Source organism: Aedes aegypti, chromosome 3 (assembly GCF_002204515.2).
Source record: "Aedes aegypti strain LVP_AGWG chromosome 3, AaegL5.0 Primary Assembly, whole genome shotgun sequence".
Lineage (NCBI taxonomy): Eukaryota > Metazoa > Arthropoda > Insecta > Diptera > Culicidae > Aedes > Aedes aegypti.
This window is the reverse complement of record NC_035109.1, coordinates 64,979,947-65,001,491: the sequence shown is the minus strand read 5'-3', so window position 1 is coordinate 65,001,491 and position 21,545 is coordinate 64,979,947. Positions and strand designations below refer to the sequence as shown.

General features: G+C 38.4%; 1 protein-coding gene across 2 annotated transcripts; it reads right to left on the bottom strand.

The window, feature by feature from the left end:
- Nucleotides 1-556: 556 nt before the first annotated feature.
- LOC5578740 (inhibitor of growth protein 1) lies at nt 557-20,433 on the bottom strand. Of its 2 annotated transcripts, none has more exons than XR_002501225.1 (4): nt 19,718-20,420; nt 2,219-2,927; nt 956-1,327; nt 557-795 (listed from the first exon to the last, which is right to left on the bottom strand). XR_002501225.1 is itself a non-coding variant. In XM_021849448.1 (4 exons), the coding sequence occupies exons 2-4, from the start codon at nt 20,203-20,205 to the stop codon at nt 1,121-1,123; spliced, it is 1,404 nt and encodes a 467-aa protein (XP_021705140.1). In that variant the 5' UTR covers nt 20,206-20,246; nt 20,335-20,433; the 3' UTR covers nt 557-1,120. The 2 variants fall into 2 exon arrangements, 1 of the variants encoding a protein (XP_021705140.1); XM_021849448.1 differs by having other exon boundaries at nt 557-1,327; nt 19,718-20,246; nt 20,335-20,433.
- Between the last annotated feature and the right edge of the window lie 1,112 nt (nt 20,434-21,545).

The window sequence follows — 21,545 nt, the reverse complement described above, 5'->3', positions numbered from 1 at the left end:
TTTACAACTTTTAAGACCACTGTATGCCGATAGGAGATGGTTTGACCTCATAAAATTGATTTCTGTTCATTAAAGTACCAGTAAAACATACATTTCTCTACAGTTTTTGTTCTACGAGATTTTTAACCTCATGTCTAATCATAAAAGTTCAACCGTAGTATCATTCCTTTGTAAATTTGTAAATTATTGTTTAAGGTGAAACAGTTTGGAATCAATTTCTAAGATTATACTGAAACTTCAAAGGCACAAATCTCGCGAAAAACGCATCCAACAACAGTGAACTTTTTATTTTGGCTTTGTGCACTAGCAGAAAGCTTAAAATAAAAAGATCAGAAACGTTTGCTAACTATTTCTCCAGTTTTGTGCATTTGAAAACGTGAGTAGGGGCACAAGTCGGCCATTGTGACGGCCATCTTTGGATTCCGAGATGTTTCATCTTAAACTTATCTTTTTTCAGTGTGAGGGAGCTAATGGAACATGAGCGGGTAGGTACTGGTGCACATCGAAGCAAACTTAGATCCTAGGTATAGCCGTGAAAGAGAATGAAACCAGTCGATAAAGTCAAATCGGTTTTATTTTTTCTTATAATTTCGCAATACAATATGTTCCATAAGTGTAAGTTTTTTGTTGTTCATTTCTCCCTCTTATGTACTGTCAGATGTGTTTCGTTTCTTTTCATTTATTTCTTCCAAATGAAAAATGAAATTTTCTACAATGATTATCAACTGAATGGGCAATCATACAATTAAACCGCTTGGGGGTTGCCTCTATGATGAAATGAAATATCTGCAACCCCTGGAAATAAAATTCTCATTATAATGAAGAAATCTTAATTATGTATACGTCCGAGGTGAAAAGTCATCTAATAAAAAATAAACAAAAAATAAATCGGAACATTCCTTATTCCTAATGATCTGCTCAAATGTTTAGCAAAATGTAAAGGGATTGAACTTACATGACATTTTTCCAGAGAAAATCGATCTATACATAAATCCAATAAAGATTCTTGGATTGACTATTTTAGTCCTTATAAGAATGTAGCAAAAAAGATAAAAAGGAAAAAATACAATAAATTACATAAAAGTAAAATTATCCGCCAAAGCTCTCTCCGCGAATATCCTTAGGTTTTCTCCTCCTTCTCTTTGTTGTAGCGTTCGAGCTCCTTCAGGAATTGGGCTTTCGGTTTCATCACGTTCGGTCGGTCGCCCCGGCAGTTCGGACAGAACCACTTGCCCTTCGGTTTGGACATGAGCGCCACGCAGCTGAAGTGGAACCACTCGATCGGGCACAGATCGTTATCACACAGGATCATCTCGCCGAAGGAGATCTGCAAGGAGACGGGAGAATCGAATGATGGAGAGATCAGAAACATCTCGAGAATCGGTACAACAAGGTGGTTTAATTTGTTCGTTCTCATAACCCACTGAAAGCCCTGAAAAATGTGCCAATCTACGAACACAACATTACCAAGGATTGTAACGACTTAATTTAAAAATATAGGAACTTTAGACACCTTATGCTTGAAAAAGAGACCTAAACACTAAAAAGGGGAAAAAAGAGACCAAGAAGGACAAGATGTTTAAGAAGGATTGCTTAAAGAAACTTATCAGATATCTTTTTGGGAATATGTCTAAGATTTTTAAGGGGATTCTTCTTTGTAACATGACGTCAGATATTATTCTGTATATCCTTTTCGCGATTTTCTCGGGGAACCCCAACGAACATTTATTCTGGCATTTGTCCATAGTTTCCTTCAGGTATTTATCCATTGATTCTCTTACGGATTACGCAAAAAAATCGTGCATTTCAATTAGTATATAATATAATCAGAAATTGCTCCAGGGATTTTTAGGAGATAATGTCTTCTAGATTGTTTTGTCTGCCATATATCAGGAAAACATGATTTATAAAGGTCTGCTACCAGCTCTGCATCACAGATCTAAGATATGCGAACTATAAATATAATGGTGAAAAAAAATTTCATTTTTGCTCCACATCAATTCTAGATCTAGCCCTACCGAAATTTGAGCTGGCGAAATCGAAAAATATATGTCTCTAAAACTTGAACTTGTTCGATGTTTGCTATTTCGCCCCAAATGTTATCATAAAATCTTGCGTAATTTCGTAGTCGTAAATCAAATCTGTTTGTCTCTACTATGATAAAACTTGAACTAATTGTTCAATAAAGATTGTAAGTATTGGAAAACACCAAACTCACCTGATCACACAAGCAATACGTCGGCTCATCCGGATCGATGGTTTCCTCGGGTGGGGGAGTGTCCTCTCGTGCTTCCCGGGCCTGCCCTCGACCAGTCTTCCGTTTCTTCTTCTTACCCGATCCCGCATTACCCTTCTTGCCTTGGCCGCTGTTGTTCGCCTGTCCGGAGTGGTTTTTGCCTCCGGTTCCACTTCCGCTGGCACCACTTGTGGAAGCTTGCCCACTTCCACCGATTCCCACCTCCTGCTTGATATTGCTCGTATCGATGGGATCTATGTCCATCGGCATTCCGGATGTGGAATTCGGTGTACTTGAACCATTTGCACTGCCACTGTTCTGTTCAGTACGCGTTCGCCGCGCCCTTTTCGATCCACGTTCAGCCGCAGCTCCACTTCCACTACTGCCTCCTGCTCCAGCTCCTCCTGCACCTCCGCCTCCATTACCACTGCTGGAACTTCCGGATCCATTTCCGTTTCCGGAATTATTACTGCCACTGTTAGAGGAATAGTTTCCTCCTGTTGCATTTGCCGAAGAACCATTTCCACCGTTTGACCCGACTCCACTGGTACTCTGTCCGTTGCCGGTTGCTGAAGCGTAAACCGCCGGCGCTGAATTGACGTTATTTGGCGAACATGCATTTCCGGGGCTATTGGAACGTATTTCTTTCTGTTGGCCTTCAGTCACCTTCTCCTCTCGATTGTAATCCAACCTGAAAAAGGAAACATACAATTATATAGTTATTATTTTAAAGGGAGTGGGCTATTTGGCGTAAGGTAATTTATGACCGTTATGACAAATGTCTCTCAATTTACGAATAAGTTGGGTTATGTTCATGAAAATTTGGAAATTCAATTAGCTAATTCTCACTTGCTATAGCCTAAATGATGTAAAATTTGTCATGATTCTTATACAAAACATTTTTCCTACATTTTCATCACAATTAAAGTTGTCTGACAAACGCCAATTTTTAGTTTTCAAAATAGATTTTGCGAAATTTAACCTCACTCTTATTCATCTTTCTATTGATGGCATCAAGTCCAAAATGTAAACAAATCGGATTTTGGCTGATTTTAGAACACACATGAAAATTGAAAAAATAACATTTTTCTAAAAGATCCTATCATTTCTAACGCTTTTTAGGATATTTTTATCGCAAATGGGGCCTTTTCCTAAAAACGTTACAAATCTATTGTCGTTTTCGTTTTTAGGGACTGGGTCGGTGAACAACACATAAACAAACCAACGTCAAGCAAATTGTAATTAGGTCGTACCTGAATCGGGTTGGGGTTTAAACTGTGATTCAGAAAGGGGTTCCCCAGTTCCATCATAGGTTCAAAAACGAATTTGACATATGTTTAACCAAAACCGAGTTGAGGCCGTTAAAACACACATCGAAATTGCAAGGTTGATTACAAAAACGTTTCAAATTTACTAAGTCGATGCAAGTTTTGCTACGGAGCAACTACTCTTCGTATTGGGGGGTGTCCATTAACCACTTGGTCTTTTGTTTTGGGATTCCAGATACCATCCCTTCCCCTTGTGGACGTTTGTCCATACAAACAAAAATTAAAATTTGTATAGACCGTGGTCATTAGACAGACATCCACTACCCCCATAAATTATTACGTGGTATATGGACGATCCCTTATTTTACACAGCGATTGTTTCAGACATTAAGGATTTGTTCAAGTTTTCAACCTGTATTTTTTCCTACGATGCCAGAAAGTCATTCAAGAATTTCAGCAGAGATTCGCATGAGCATGAGCATGAGCATGATTGACCGCCCGCAGTTGCTACTCCGTTATTGCAAGAACAGCTGTACTTACACAGGGAACCAACAGACACTACTCGGGATCTGTAGCATCCTCAATGTGTAAGTACTGGTGCTCTCATTATTATAACAAACAATAACGGCGCCGGCTGCGTTCGAATGCAGGTCAATTTAGGGATGGGAGGGAAATGTTGACGTGTTACTTGCTTTACGGAAGCCGAGGAGTCCTCTGCACTTCCACAAATAGACACTGGGAGTTTGAATATGGGAAAGGTTTGGGTACATGATTCGTTTTGGTATACGATAAATATATAATTTGAAATTAATGCGCCTAACCGGATTCGCGATATTACTCGATAAAAGCATTGAACGCCGAACAAGTGTTCGTCGCTCGCCCCACAGGAGCAAGCGACAAGCAGTGTTGCGGTGGATCTTCTTCGTGAACAATGATCGACGCATCTTCGCGATCCAACATTCGCCAAAATTCATTTTTCATTTTTGCGTCACGAAGAGCATCGCAAAAAGCGAACGGATGCAACGCCGAAGAAGCAAAATGAACACACCGATAAGTGGTTCGCGAAGCCTTTCCACTCGTAGGATTCATTTATCCACGCGCTGTTCATTCTGGTGATTCATTGCAAGGTTGCTTCTTCTCGTAAAGTCAAGCAAACACTCCACGCTAAGCCAGCTCCACGCAGCGCATGTATTAAAACTGCACAGAATGAGGCAACCAATGCAGAACTGGCTGACTGAGTGAAAATTTTGTGTAGGTCGCACTCATTCTGTGAGTTGTCGACGTATTGGCCTTCGGCTGTGCGGGGATCGATGGAAACGGAACTGTCAATGATCTCCCGCGCGGCAGCAAACAGTTGGGGAGTTCTCTGAGATGTTTTCTAGCGAAAAGCCGGAAGATGAAAAGAAGATGAAGATGAAAAAATCTCTGAAAAACTTTAAAATTGGAAGTGAATTCCGCATTCCAATCGTTCCTCCTCTGTGCTCATTTCACTCATTCAGTTTTGTTTACCACCGTTTGCACAAAACTGTGTACAGCCCCTATGCACAGAATCTGTGCTGCACGAAAAAAAGGCCAACTTTGTGCGCTCGGCACTCATTTTTGAGCGGTGCAAGTTTAGCGTGATTGTTGCGAGCCCGTATGAAGATGATCGAAATGAATATTTTCCTGCTCTTCGCGAAGAACAGGCAGCGTGGATCGTACCGTTCACATTACCGAGTGATGGAAAATCACCCGATGATAGCGTCGGGAGAAACAGCGATCCAAAAATGAAACACGAACGAATGAAGCGCCCGAACGGTTGTTTGTGATTATTCGCAGATTCTGTTTTGATGCCTACGAAAATTAATCGTGCCTCGCGTTTCCGATCGTTGTTCAGCAACATTGGCGACAAGATCAAAGGATCAAACACTACTATCGCGATCCGCGATACTATTCCACCGTGGTTCGCGAACGACGCGCGACATGTTTGATCCTGCCCTCGTCGCTCACCCCCGCAGGAGCAAGCAACCAGGTCGAAGGATCAACCAATACCTCAAGAATTTCAGCAGAGATTCTTACAAAAAGTGATGATTTCAAGCATCAAATTCTTCAAGGATACATCTGGAGATTGCTTCACGGATTTCCTTTCCAAATTCTCAATAAATTGGTAGAAGCACCGGTTTTGGCCTTACGCCAGTTGTAGCCATAGTGATTATATACCGTTTTACATAGTCAATCAGCATGGAACTTTTGTGTTCAGTAGATAACATTCACATGATAGCGTTACATTCATTTACTCGTCCAAATTGATTCAAAACATAAGAAAAACAATTCATTTTCCTTATGATTTTAACTCCCATAAGGTACCGCGGGGCAAGTGGGTAAATGGGATAAGTGAAAATAATTGGTATATTTTACTGAATATGTGAATTGACGTTTTAAACTCTTGCGTAAACCTTTGAGGCTATTCAGAACATTACGATAAGTAAGAGATTCCTGAGATTTTTCAGCAAATTTTTGCGTAATACAGCGAAAGATTGTAAACCTGTCAACTATCACTCCGTAACAAGTTGGCGGCGTGCAATCTTATTTTAATATTTTTCAGTGGAAAAAAGTTGCGGAAAATAATTTTCTGTACCACTACTAAGTTGTCCCCTCTGACAGTTTCCAACTGCAATAAAAAATGTTTTAGAATTAATTCGACGTAGATCTAGAAATAACTAAATTGAAACACCGTCAATTTTCTACTCACGTGGGGCGAGTGAAAAGTTTCTCATTAGAGATTGAATTTGTGTTTTTTCTTCAGGCAGCTATAGGTAAGCAAGGTTCGCAATTATCGTAGAACAACTGAACGTGCTGATAATTAAAGAAACACTATACTTAAAGCGTTAATAGCTATTATCTTATTTTATTTTATTTTATTTTATTGATGTACAAGGGGGTCAGGGGCCAAGTCTCCAGCATAAGTTTGAAAACTCATACCGTCCATAATACACCGGGAGATTTGAAGTTTTGGAAGTAGGCAACGCAACATCTTTGACCAGAAGGTTCTTTAAGTTTTGCTTTTACTCTAGACTTCCCCTACACGTATGAATGATGCAAGGTCGAAAGAACATGAATCAGTCATACATATAACGGTAGTGAAGTGTTTTGCCTAAGGATATGTGAAAGGAGGGGTTTTGTGTGGTGTTTTGTAAATTTGAACAAATTTGTTATTAGTTAAATAATAAGTTCATTTGATTTACCTTTCAATTAGTATTCAATGATTACAGAAACTTTATACTTAACAAAGGCGTGGAGTGCAGCAAGCTTGGTGGGCGGATCAAGTGCGTATTGATTTGGCGAGCGTGTGACAGAACCGAGGATGGAGAGATGCGACCGCAAACCGACGTTTTCTCGGCCATTACGCTGCCATGATAAGAGATGCCTTTCCTCTTCGATGAATTATTCCTCGAAGCGGGTTAGATATGAAAACAAGGATAAAGAGAGAAGGAATGTTAGTGATTGTTACATGCTTTATGGCAGTATTGGCGTACATTGAAGTCATACAAAATTCGCTCTTTGGATTCCCACGATAACAATCCCTGAAACTAATGATAAACAACAAAAAATGAATCCGAAAGAGCGAGAACCTTGATGTTTCAATGTATGACAATCCAGCTTTATTGCATGTGAGAAGTTCTTGGTGATATTCTCACAACGGCCATTCAGAATGGTTCGACGGATGTAGATAAAAGATCATTATGATAAGATTAACGCGACGACATGTTAGTAAGCTCAAAACGATTATTGTATTTGCAACTGTTAATTTAAATAGTTAAGCTAAGGGTCAGTTATTGTATATAACTTTATAGAAAAGCAGAAGTAAAACACGAACGCGAATCCATCCCATCTACAAATGCACAACACTTCATTCTGGAACTTTAGAACGTCCATGTTGTAACTTGTTCACACAAGAAATCTGCCTCGACCGAGTTGACAGAACGCGCCCATACCCCTTTCTGAACCAAAGGACAGGGAACTAATACCATGATACCTTAACTACAAATACAAAAGCTACTTCTATGTTATTGCCACTACTACGCTCACGGTAATTATGTTATGATCGTTAGAATAAAAACGATAGAGGTTACTACTACATAACAGAAATACTACTCAAAGAACGCTAATGTCGCCAGTGTTGGTGTGATAAATGCAAAGTAGTGCAAAAATGCTTAGAGAATTAAATAAGTTATAAATTACAGCATTTTGTTCAACAACATTATATTAAAGATATTTAAAAATAAAACATTTCAGTAACAACAGTGTCATAAGTTTTCTAATTATTATACATATATCAGTAACACTACTAAACTATCTCTAATACCGCTACAACCTACCTTACGCAAGACCGTAAAATGCCGTAATTCAGAACATTTTGCAATATTTCTCAAAAATCGTAAATTATTGTTAATGATAATTTTAATTGGAATTATGATGCATTTCCAGCATATATAAATAGCGGTATGGGCAAATTTCAAAATTTTTCTTAAATTTCGACAAATTTTGGACCAAATACGCTTACGGATTTAGGCAATGCGCTGAATTACGGCACCTTACGGTATTACTAAGGTAATAATTACTACATTGTTAGTAAACCTAACATAAATGCCTATTTTCAATGACCTGTGAGACGCAGAGACCACCCGCACCCACTCTGACGCCTCGTGGTCTACTGAAAAAGATTTATGTATATTTTTTTTTTTTTTTTTTATGGTGTACTCAGCTGGAGCTGTATGACAGCTTCGTTGTCTGTGCTGGACCCCGTAGTGCAAATTTTTACCTCTACTTTTGCCAAAATTTAGACGGAATAGGCTATGTTGCCCGCTTTAACACTATTTTGTTTGAATATTGTGCAGAAGTAGTTTTATTAAATTGTTTTTGCTTCAGTTTCCCTCCCGTAGTCATGTTTGTATAGTCATCCTTTAGTTCTTAGCAATCGGATTCTTGTTTACGCATGGAGAAGCGACATGAAAATATATGTTATTAATTAATGTATTTCTTGGAAATAACATACAGAGCTATGTTGTAGTAGTCTATGTTGACAAATTGTAGCACAGATGTCATCTCCAAGCATCTTTTGAAAATGATATACAGAAAATGTTAATTATACAGAATGCGGTCGTATATCAAACGATAGCGATAGGGAGATCCTTCTTTCCCGAATGGAATAAAGGTTATTGAAGTGAAAAACATGAAATGTACTTCCATCTATACGCGAACAAGAACTATCTGAAGTGCCTCGTCATTGTACGTCATGTATTCTCTAGTATTTTAGTCGTTCATGCTACTAGTCTGAAACGTGATGTGTTATACTATATGAATAAATTACAAAATATGAATCAAGTGTTTGGTTTTAAATAGTCTTTATCTTCCGAAGGTCGTACTGGAATGCTAATCAATACAATACTTTTCTAGGAGAGATGACTGTCTATGTTGCCATCTTGTAGTACCGAATCCAAGTTGTAGATAATTAATATGAGGAGAAGTATCAAATCTAAATGTACTGTAAATGTGTTTGGTTTGGTCATCGATGTGCTTTATGTTCGTCTTATTGTTATTGTTCTGAGGTCTTCTCAAAATGAGAATTCAATTGAATAATGTCTCAAGTTAGTTTACAGTTTGGATAGACAAACTTATTGGTACGGTATTATGAATATATAGGGGGGCTGAAATGGTATACAATATGCGTTCGCTAAAAATTAAAAATGTTACTTACCCCTTTCTTAGGATACCCACCAACGCATATGGATCGTTTTTACCTCAGTTTGATGTTCATTCGATCCGTGTCCGTGCTGATCTATGTGCTTCGGCTCCTAATACGACGTTTGATACATACGACAGACCACTTGCTCCCTCGTGATGGTGTTGTTGTTAGTTGTTATACATGAAAAGAAAGAAAGAAAGAAAGCTATTAGTATTAGGAATAAACAGGATTTAGTGAGTTTTCATTGAATTGCGTTTGACTACTTCGCTGATTATAGTCAACGACATCGGAAACTTTATGTGTTGACTGTTGATCTAGTTTTTCCTCAGTCCCGTTGATCAGTATTGCTAAAGGTCCTTTTTAACATGTTTATTAGTAGGTACTTGGACAAGTTGAATATTTTAAGTTTACTACTTTTGTCATGTTGGTCAATAATGATTTTGATCAGTTTGTTTTATACATCTATTCATATTCAAATCTGGTCTCGTCTGTTTTTATTTAGAATCGTCGTAAATACATTTATATGTGTTAAAAACTATACTAGAAATAATAAAGAAATAGAAAGTCATTTTTAATTGTCCGGATCCACTTTTCGGTGACAAAATAAAGCTTCATCGCGCCTAAGCCCTATCTACTTATTATAATTTTGCGAGGATGAAGTTGTTGTAGTTTTATGATACCAACATAATAAATGTGGTTTTTTATTATGATTCTAATGAGAGAAGCATAACAAATTAACATTTGTGTCAAATTCTACTCGATGGATCCTTAGTCATTCTCCTCATTAGTCAATATTATAACCATTTAAACAAAATCTAACCTATCTGCATCAAAGCGTGGCTACGGCTCTTGTTACCCCGATGCCTGGTAACAGGATAACCGTTGGATCACATCCGTAAGATTGATGCATCTATGCCAGATGGTTGATGACGCGGCATTAAACAAATATTTCTTGATGTGATACCACCACGACTGGACATGTCTTTGGTTCCCATATAAGTGCTAATGGGGTAAGCCCACCCATCGCGGCAAGATTACACGTCCTAGGGGAGGGTACTGAAAAAGATTTATGTATATTGAACTAATACTACTATTAAAAATAGTGCTACTGAAGAAGGTGATCGTTGGTTTCCCAGTCTTGTTAGTGATTTGAGTGTTAGTAGAGACTGGTAGTAGGCCCTGCCGGTCCCTCCAGCATTATGCGTAGTTATCTGGTGTTAGATCATGCGACAGTAACTAAACTCATGCTGAAGGTGTGATGAATCAAGTGTAAAATATATTTAAGCATTGAAACACATGCCATTATTAGACTAGCTTACATTTTATAAGTTATAATTACGATAAATTTTCGCGATCAATATATTAGCATAAGAGTATTTTTTCACAATATCAACAATATGTAATCACTTGATTAATCACCGTCAATCCCATCACCTATGGACAGGGTTCCATCACCTATGGACAGGGTTCCATCACCTATGGACAGGGTTAAAGCGTTAATAGCTATTATCATGGCCAAACTTCTCTAAAAAAAGGTTGCCAAATATTACGATATTAATCTGTTTACTTCGGAGAGCCAATTGAAAGGAAGACGTTGATTGAAAAGTTCCAATATATGACAACGCACGGAAATCTCGTGGAATGTCTATGTAAAGCTAGTTCAAAACATAAAAATGGGGTAGGTGTACCCACATGAAAAAGTTTATAGATACTTTATTGAAGGATTCCGTTTGATTTCTCCCAAAGAGTTATCCGACGTCATATCCGATTTGCTTAGGGGTCGTCCATAAATGACGTAGCATTTTAGGGGGGGAGGGGGGTCTTCACGAATTTGTGACGATGTGTGACGAGGGGGAGGGAGGGGTTCCAACTTGTGGACTTAGCATTTTAAACTATTTCGGAAAAAAGGGTAGCGCTGAAAAAATGACAAACAGTTTTTTATCAAACTTCTTTGTCATAATTTTAAACCTAAGTTATAAAATTATGATTCAGCTTCAAATCATTAATATGATAAGATTAAAAGTTTTCTAACAAATTTCTTATTTTCCTGAAAATCGAGCAGATTTTATGAAGCTTTAAAAAGTTATTGTATATTGTATTAGTGTCCAAACTATTTTATTTATAAATAAACCAATTGAAAGTTTAATAAATAAAGTAAAAGTCAACGTTTTATCGCCTTGGAAAGTATTATGTTTCCATTTGTTAACAAGACCAAGAATCAACCGTTTTAGTTTAATTCATATTTTCTATTTTCCTCAAAAGAATGTAATATGCTCATTTAGGCAAATATTGAATATTATTATAGTAAAGTGCTACTGAATACCAAATTGAAGTATTCCATAACAGATAACTTCGAATACTTACAACCTGAATGAGATATGATTGAGCCCTGTATAAAAGGTAAAATGACTCATATAATATCTCATGCATATTCTACAAATACCAAATCTATAATTAGTTCAGGTATTGTAATACCTAAATAATACATGATGGATTTTCATATAAAAGTGAACTTTTTGAATAGTAGTTCAATACCTCCAGCAGACCTCAATAGCTACCGAATACCAAGATAAAGTATTTTTAATTGTTTTTAACATTTTTTCCCAATACCCTCATAATACCAAAATATGGTATTGACCAGGGTTGCGATGGATCTTCTTCGTGATCAATGATCGACGCATCTTCGCGATCCAACATTCGCCAAAATTCATTTTTCATTTTTGCGTCACGAAGAGCATAGCAAAAAGCGAACGGATGCAACGCCGAAGAAGCAAAATGAACACACCGATAAGTGGTTCGCGAAGCCATTCTACTCGTAGGATTCATTTATCCACACGCTGTTCATTCTCGTGATTCATTGCAAGGTTGCTTCTTCTCGTAAAGCCAAGCAAACACTCCACGCTAAGCCAGCTCCATGCAGCGCTTGTGTTAAAACTACACAGAATGAGGCAACCAATGCAGAACTGGCTGACTGAGTGAAAATTCTGAGTAGGTCGCACTCATTCTGTGAGTTGCCGACGTTTTGGCCTTCGGCTGTCCGGGATCAATGGAAACGGAACTGTGAATGATATCCCGCGTGGCAGCAAACAGTTGGCCGTTGGTAAGATGGGGAGTTTTCTGAGATGTTTTCTAGCGAAAAGCCGGAAGATGGTCGCAAATGCGAAAGTTTTTTCCCCATTTGCTTCCGCTTCTTTAAAATTGGTATTTTTTATGTTTTCAGAAGCAAAACAAAAATGGAAACGAATTCCGCATTCCAAGCGTTCCTCCTCTGTGCGCAATTGGCTTGTTTAGGGGTATCAATTTTCTTACATATTCTGAATCTACGTTAAAAATTAAACTAGAATACAAAGTTTCACAATTTTCCGTTACCTGGAACTATTTTTAAAACACATTTGAAATTAGTATGGAAATCACTTTTGAATCACCCCTCGGCAAATTTTACTTCGGGATGAACTGTCATTGTGTAAATTGAAATGTCATTGATTCGACGGATTGAAATCTTTTTTAATCATTTATAATATCAACATTGAGATATTGAAGTGATATAAAATCGTGTTATACTTAGAAAGATGAGCTCTTTCGATCAAGCTGGAACAAACAGTGAATTTTTTTTCACTAAACAACCCAATTCACTCAATCAGTTTGCACAAAACTGTGTACAGACCCTTTGCACAGAATCTGTGCTGCACGAAAAGAAGCCAATTTTCTGCGCTTGGCACTCATTTTTGAGCGGAGCAAGTTTAGCGTGATTGTTACAAGCCCGCATGAAGATGATCGAAATGAATATTTTCCTGTTCTTCGCGAAGAGTAGGCAGCGTGGATCGTACCGTTCACATTATCGAGCGATGGATAATCACCCGATGATAGCGTCGGGAGAAACAGCGATCCGAAAATGAAACACGAACGAATGAAGCGCCCGAACGGTTGTTTGTGTGTATTCGCAGATTCTGTTTTGATGCCTACGAAAATTCATCGTGCCTCGCGTTTCCGATCGTTGTTCAGCAACATTGGTATTGACAACTGAAAATTTTCAGCTGTAAACTTGTTTTAGGTTTTAACAAAAGCGAAAATACTACAAATGAAATGTAAACTAAATTTAACCAAAATGAAAAAAAAAAACTGGGAACCACAATTATGTAACTTAAACAGGAAATAAGTTAGTTTGTTTCAGGATTTTAATGTTTCGTTTTTACTGAGGAAAAAAATAAGGGGGGGGGGGTGCTGGATATGCTACGTATTTTCCAAGGGGGGGTATCAGCATTAGTGACTAAATGCTACGAGGGGGGAGGGGGGTGTAAAAAATCAGTGAAAAAATGCTACGTCATTTTTTCACGGTCCCTTAACAAATAACGAGCGTTGAAAATTCTACAGAGCAGAATCGCCATTACTGTCTTATAAAATAAGAAATAACATTGAAAATGTTGAAGTTATAATGTTGTCGAATGATTTGAACAAACATAACTGAACAGAAGAAAATTGAATTGACAAGAATAAAATTTTCTTTGTTTACATTTTATTTATGTTATTGTTCATTGAGACGCCTTAACAAATGTTCAAGGTAATAGAAATCGTGAATATAACGGTTAGTTTTTGAATTTATTGAGGAGAGAACCCAAACTTTTGCACGATGACTTGAATGACTGTTTCAATGATTTTGAAAAGTTTTCAGATTTTTCCGCAAACATTTTGTGAGTGCTCTTCAAAAAATATAAAATTACGATTCTAACAACACCTTGTTCTAAAATTTTAGTCGATCCAATGCTGATAAATTAACAAATGTTTTTCAGTGTGGTTTGTCACAACTTTAAGTTAAAATTTAGTATTCAATATTCAAAAATTGTTTTTTTTAGAAAAATACATGCGAAGTAAGTATTAGTATACAGTATAGAATAACTGTTTGCCTTTCGAATGCGGCTTAGAGAGTTTCAATTAGACGCGTAATCACAGAGATATGGGCCGAACACTTTTGTATGTTTTTTAGGGGGTGAACCCAAACCTTTTGCACGGGAGTGTAGATGATGATTCATAAACGCCGTTCGTACCTAATTTCATTGAACAGACAAATAAAGTTTTTATCATTTTAATTTAAAAATTTGAGTTTTTTTTGTGTTTTAGAAGTTCAGCTCGATATGAGAGATCGCAGTAGGCAACGCGCGCGAACGGATGTGTGAAAAATTTATCTGTCACGTTTTCTGGTGAAACTGCTGGTGCAGTTTTTGAAAAAAGTGTCTATAGTGGAAATAAAATGGTTCATTCTGCACGCATTCTGCTGGGCAGTGCTTTGATAAAGCCCAAGCAGCCAAGCCGTTGTCTGGTTCTCTTGATTTTTGCTGTTGAGGGTTTGAGTTTTGTTTGTTTGTTTATTTATTATACGTAACATAAGACTTACATCTTTTTGTGTTACAAGATAATACAGTTAACAAAGTGTACTTATAATTTTGAGGATGTACTATAGATGATTTCGCGAAAATAAAAACATACAACTTTAATTAATTTACAAAACAAAACTAGAAAAACTCTCGACACCGTTTTATGAATGCTGCCTTACTAACTACACTGGACATATTTTGTGGTAACTCATTCCAGTAAACAACTCCTCTAACGAAAAAGTTTTGGCTTTGTTTCATTCATACCAGAAAAAGGTTTTTTTTGCGTCGTCACACCGCTGGATTTTTTCTTGTTTTAGTTTGAGTGCAATCGAGTTCAGGTTTTCGCGTCGCCGGAGTGATCATTTGCTGTTGTGAAATGAGCATGCTGATTAAAGTAGCTACAGCTGCTCAATCAAGGATGGATGATCAGTTTGGTGAGCTCGCTTCAAGCTTTTATTTCAAATGTGCAATATATTATGAAACGTATTTTTACCATGACAACGGTAGGAATATTCCTTGAATGAATTGATTTAAAAAATATATGTGCAGTTCGTCACTGTAAGTGTCGGCCTACACTCTTGTACATTAACATCGAGAATCCCATGCCTTTCTATTTACCTGATGTTTATCATTATAAAAAAATAACTTTTGAATGGTTCGACGCTAAAAGTGTTGATTTGCCGTATGTTCCCGGTGTCTTTAGAGTACTAGATGATTTTTTAAACTGAGGTTGCACGAATCGCATCACTCACCAAGGTGAATCCTGATCATGCAGCTATGATCCCTCCCTACTAACAAAACTCCTTCCCATGACAACCATGGCGATGCAGAGGTGATCCATACCAACATTCCTTCCCTTCCCCTATAACCGTAAGGACGTGGCCGGCGCCGTTATTGATTTTTTAATGTTTGGAGTTCTCGAAAGTGTACATTGAAGATGGAAAGCTACTCCCAAGCTACATCTCTTGGTTCCCTGTACAACGTCGATTATTCTGGTCATTCACGGAGTAGCAACTACGAATTGTATGGTTATCAATTCTTATGTTTTTTGCTTATGCTTATGCTTATGGTTTAGAAGTTTAGCTCGATATAAACGAACCATGTGAAATAAATTAACAGAAATTCAAAGGTTCCAGTTCGAACTAAAATATACCCCAAGAGCCCGACTTAAGTCTTCAAGTCCATCGGAATCCACGGAAGTCCACAAGATCCGTCCTAGATTCTCAAGATCTCGCTTAGGATTCCGATAGTGAACCTTGCAAGAGCTCGCTCTTAGACACGACTTTTTTCTTGATTTGTTCCTATCCTTGACGTGTGCTTTTACATACATCAATGCTTATGCTTTGTTCGGATGAGCTGTTCTAAATCCAAAGAAAAGATAGGCAGACTTGAATGGACTGGCCACACCGAATAATGCCTGAAAAAAAGATGTTGATCTCTAATTGAGATGCTCATGAAGATTGATGGCTCGTCAAAGATTGAGCCCTGGAATGTGTTTGTAGTAAGATCATAGTAGGCAGACTTAGGGTAAAATAGAAGATTGACAGTTAGGGATGTTCATTCTGTAATAAATCACTGAAAGCTGAAGACGTTGTTTCACTACAATTCAGAAGTGGGATAAGCCATGTAGGAACGGAGTCGAAAAAATGTCATGGAATCAGGAAGTTTTGCTTCGATCGGAGAAAACACTGCGGAAACTGGAGTCTCAACTGTAGCTGAGAGAAATAAGATGTCGGGAAATTCACTTCACGTAGGCGGATCACTTGCTGCAGGTATCGTCGTTTCAAGCGCAATGAATGCTGCTGCTGCCGCTATTCAACCATCAACCAGATTAGCGTCGAATTGCGCGGATAACGGAGGTTGTAACTACGTCTGTGAAGTTGATCGAGTTGTTCCAGTGAAAGTTTTTGGCCATTTCAAACCAGAAGAAATCTCCTCAATGTTGCCATCGTTTTCTGGAGACACTGGAGAAGATGTAGGGGAAGGCGGGGCAGTATGGTCATACGGGGTAAAATGGGCCACCTTTTATTTGCGCTTAAAACACAGATTTTGATCTCAATAACCTTAGGACCTTATAAAGTATGCTTCAATTAGTCATCACCGTGAAAACTAGGCAAAAAACTGATTTGGAACTTCATATATCGATAAAAATCTGAAATGTTGATGCTACTACGAAAATCTTATAAGATTTTGGATGTAAAAATAAGCTTTGCATAAAGTTTTGTTTATTGACTTCAATTTTTTTCACAGCAGTTCGTTCTTCCATTATTCATAGGCATTATGTGCACAAAATTGTATAGATTCTAAAATAAATTTTCAATAAAATATAATTTATATGAAACATCTAGGAACGGGGCAATATGGTCATAGCCGGTCAAAGCTATCTTATCACAAAAATAGATAACCAAAAATGACATGTCATTTTAGCAGTTTAATTGCAATATTGTTATCGCACGTGATTTCAATTAAAACTAGAATTTTTAACTGGTTAAACTTATTTGAACGACTATGTTTGAAAACTGAAGCTCTTAGAACCATGATTTATTGAACTGTCAGCAAAACATATTATTTCATGATTCAAATCAGACTTCAACCCAGTTTTTGTACTAAACTCTATCATACATTATTGTCTTCTTCTAAATTAAGCCTTGCAAATGGTTTTCCAATTAAAATAATAAGATTTAGTATGGTGGCTCATATTGCCCCGTAGGGGGGACCATTTCGCCCCGTATAGTGTAGAGTCACACACAAAATAGTGTTTTTCAAAAATGTTCCCAAAAAAATTCTAAGTAATCTTTTTACCAAAATACAACTGTAGTATGAAAGGAGATGCTTCAAACTACAAATTAAGCTTATGGATCGATTAAATTGTATTGTTTTTCTATGCTTTTCAAGAACTTTTGCTTAGGTGGACCATACTGCCCCTATTGACCCTAAGCCATTTCATATCCGTTGTAGAAAATACGAAACGTGCGTTGGGTGTGAATGAGTTCATCATGAAGCTTGTCGTTATTCAAAATTTTAAAGGGAAGGGTCAACTCTGGTTGCACTCGCAGGCGGATTTTATGCTGAAAAATTACTACAAAATCATACGAAGCTTGAGGGAGTTTTACGATAATCCTGTGAACACAATTGAGATTCGAAGACTGTTGGAAAAGAAGACATGGAGTGGAAAATTTGAAACGTTTATGGAATACTGTCAAGACAAAAAAGTTATCGCCCAAAAATTGAAGATGCAAGAATCTGAAATAGTCGAATACATAGTTGAAGGAATATTGAATCCAGTACTGAAAAATCAAGCACGAATGATGAATTTCAAAACGGTTGAAGAGATTGTTCAAGCTTTTCGTATGATAGGAAATGACTCAAGATTGGAGACGGTTTCAAGGAGGCCTGTGAAATGCTATTGCTGTAACCAATTCGGACATATTGCTGCCTATTGCTGGAAGAAACGAAATGTTGTTTGACCATATCGGTGTGAGACGAACGGTTGCTGTCAATCAATATCAAGAAACATTGCGGCTGCAGTAAAGAACGACTTAGTAACTTCAGGAGATGGACGTAACGGACAGATAGAATTTCAGCTTTCAGTGGTTTATTACAGAATGAACATCCCTAACTGTCAATCTTCTATTTTACCCTAAGTCTGCCTACTAGGGTTCATTCACATATTTCATAACGCTGAAAATGGCCATTTTTGACACCCACCCACCCCCTCGTAACGCTTTTTGTATGAATGTTCTACAAATTTTGTATGAGCCGTAACATCATGAGGACACCCACCCACCCCTTTAGCGTTATGAAATTTGTGAATAAGCCCCTATGATCGAGATGTAGTAAGATCATAGTAGGCAGACTTAGGGTAAAATAGAAGATTGACAGTTAGGGATGTTCATTCTGTAATAAACCACTGAAAGCTGAAGACGTTATTTCACTACAGTGTTCGATTTCAAATTGACCTGATGTTGCCAAAATCGGGAGGTACCAAAAATTAAATATGCCATCAACGGAATCCCACTGAAACAGTATTTTTTTTTTAATATTTTTTCCACGACGATTCTTTTTTTAAATACATAGATAAGCTAACACCCTCATAAAAATGTTGTTTTATTTATAAGATGAGGAATAAACAATAAAGTAATAAGTAAGAAAGGCATGCCATTTGAGGGGGTAAAAAGCAAAAAACCTAGTTTTGAGAAAATCCACTATGGAGTTTATGAAGCAATTTTGAATTCCATAAAAATTGTATGGCATCCAAAAAAACACAAGCCCATCTTTTACGAGTAATTTATTTTTTTCTGTTGGACGGAAAAATCACATAAAACTAGCGTTGGCAAGCATAAGAACAGTAGAATATTTTACTATACTTAACTCGAAACCAACAAAAATGTCACTTACACCCCTTTGCGTTTGGACCTCTCATTTGTTGCATGGAACCTGTAATTTTTTTCCATGCTGCTTCTAGTGTTAAATCCCATCCCTAAAGGTTTAGATCAGAACCACCTATGAGCTTATTTCGGTAAAACCTCTACAAGACTACATTGATAAATTAAAACAAATTAAATCCAATATTTTGGTTTATAAACTACTCATTCCAATCATGCATAGCAGAATATTTTACCTTTTCAAACATATAAATCAGTCGTTATAGTTTAAAAAGGGCCTTCCTTAGTTGAGTGGTTAGAGTCTGCGGTTACAAAGCAAAGCCATGCTGAAGGTGCCTCGGTTTGAGTCCCAGTCGGTCCAGAAACTTTTCGTAATGGAAATTTCCTTGACTTCCCTGGGCATCGTACCTGCCACACGATATACGAATGTGAAAATGGCAACTAAGGCAAAGAAAGTTCTCAGTTAATGACTGTGGAAGTGCTCATTGAACACTAAGCTGAGAAGCAGACTTTGTCCCAGTGAGGACGTAATGCCAAGAAGAAAAAGAAGAAGAAGTATTCCATTCCATTGAAATTACTGACTTGCATTAAAATAGCGACCAGGTCTCTACAACGAGCCCTGCTACCAGCCCTGTACAGAGGACTGGTGAAAATTCGTGAATGGCCTTTTGAGGTCTCTCAGCAAACTCCCCACCCACCTAATGGAAACCCTAAACCCATGCATCCTTACATACCTCGAGAAGAAATCGCTCCCCAGGTTCTTGAAGTCCTGATCCAGCTGGCGCGTCTTGTGGTCAATCATGTCCTGCAACTGTTGCACAATCTGCAGCTTCTCGTCGCCCAACTCCTGGGCGGCAATCAGCCCCTGCTGGATCCGCGCAATGGCCCGTTTGGTGGCATTATTATTGACCGGTTCCGTGGCTGGCGTCGTCGAGGACGAATCACTCCCTCCCCCACCGCCTCCACCACTTCCCCCTGCTCCACCATTTGCCATTCCATTGTTGGTGCTATTGCTCCACTGTTCGTAGTAAACGCTTACGTCCCTCAGATGGTTCCGGTACAGCACATCGATCTCCCGGATCCGGGACAGATGCCGCTGGACATCGTCCGGCAGGTTTTCCACTGAGTCCAAATAGTTTTCCACGTAGGTGGCCGAATGAAGCGCCTCCACTGTTACCTGGCTTATCATCGTTGTTCCACCGGAGGATGGCGTCTCCTTCATTTACACTGCCTTCACTCCACCCCGGAATCGGTCACCAATTCCTATCGAAAAACACCCGATTTGCACTCGAAACTATTGGGCGGCCATCCGCAAAGCAAAAAAGTAGTGTTCAAAATGTATTTTTCTTACGATTCTTTTTGCCTCTGATATTTTCGCAGCGTTTCTTCTTTCGACGTTCGCTTTTTTCGGGACCTCACAAACACACGCAAGCACGCGCACGACGCCTGACAGATTTACATGGTTTCAGTTCAGTGGATTGTATCAGGGGGGTGATTGGACGTGAAGTGCACGGAAAAAGCATATCGCGTTCACAGTGATGAAAATGAAGAACGGTCTCAATCAACATTCATCCTCATTTAGGGCTCATTCATTTACTTCATAAAGGCTGGTTTGCTACTGACAAGAAAAGGAATCGCCTATCTCGATGCGTGGAAAATTTTTCCCAAGAAATGGTCCAGAAAATCACTTTTTTTCTGATCGCAGTACGCAGTTGAGAAGAAATGTCACTTCAAAGGGGGCTCTCTGTAGGAAATTTCTTGACCCATTCAGTCAAGGAATTTCTTTATTTTTCTTGAGCGAAACAGCATACTTAGCTTTAAAGCCTGATTTGCTGCTGAACAGGAATCGCTCAAGAAATTTCTCGCCGATTCTTTGCAGAAATTTTCTACAGCAACTCCCATTTGAACTGACAGTTCTTTTCAACTGCGTACTGCGATCAGAAAAAAGCGCTTCCTTGATCGATTCCTTGCAGGTAGAGTTACTGTGCACGTGCTGTAGCCTTATGTGCAGGAGCTTCATTGCTTGTAAGCGCACGGGAGCGCTGTACATCGTGAGACCTTTTTTGGTGCGCCTCATTTTTCTTGAGATGTGTCTCACTGCGGTCTCATGCGCTCCGTCACATGTGCTGTTTAAAATTCAGCGCAATAATTGAAGTGATTACAAAAGTTTTCAACGAGGATCGAAATTGTAACTTTTGAATCGCGAGTCTTCGTTCATATCATGTAGGCCATCTAGACACATGCATGATGAGGCGAAAATAGCTGTAGAGGCTCTTCATTACTAAGCAGTTGTTTCACAACTTGGATACCGATGGCGAGCCATAGCGCCGAGCAGCGCATGTGACGAGTCTCCCCGAGAGCACATCACCTAGCACGCGCTTTTAGAATTTTCGTGAGCCTCCATCTAGCGCAGCACACTAGGATTCCGATGAGCTGAGAGACGGTTTGGTTGGAGGCTCGTCAGTACATTTATGTGCTCCTGAGGAATATGTAACTCTACTTGCAGGAATTTCCCATGCATCAAGATAGGCCAATACATTACTTGTCAGCAGCTAATCAGGC

What these genes read in the sequence shown, in the direction of transcription:
- LOC5578740 (XM_021849448.1), bottom strand. Translation starts at nt 20,205, where the DNA reads ATGAAGGAGACGCCATCCTCCGGTGGAACAACGATGATAAGCCAGGTA. An exon ending in GGGAGCGATTTCTTCTCGAG is followed by an intron (nt 2,928 to 19,717) that starts GTATGTAAGGAT and finishes TTCCTTTTTCAG; the next exon opens with GTTGGATTACAATCGAGAGG. An exon ending in CGTATTGCTTGTGTGATCAG is followed by an intron (nt 1,328 to 2,218) that starts GTGAGTTTGGTG and finishes GTCTCCTTGCAG; the next exon opens with ATCTCCTTCGGCGAGATGAT.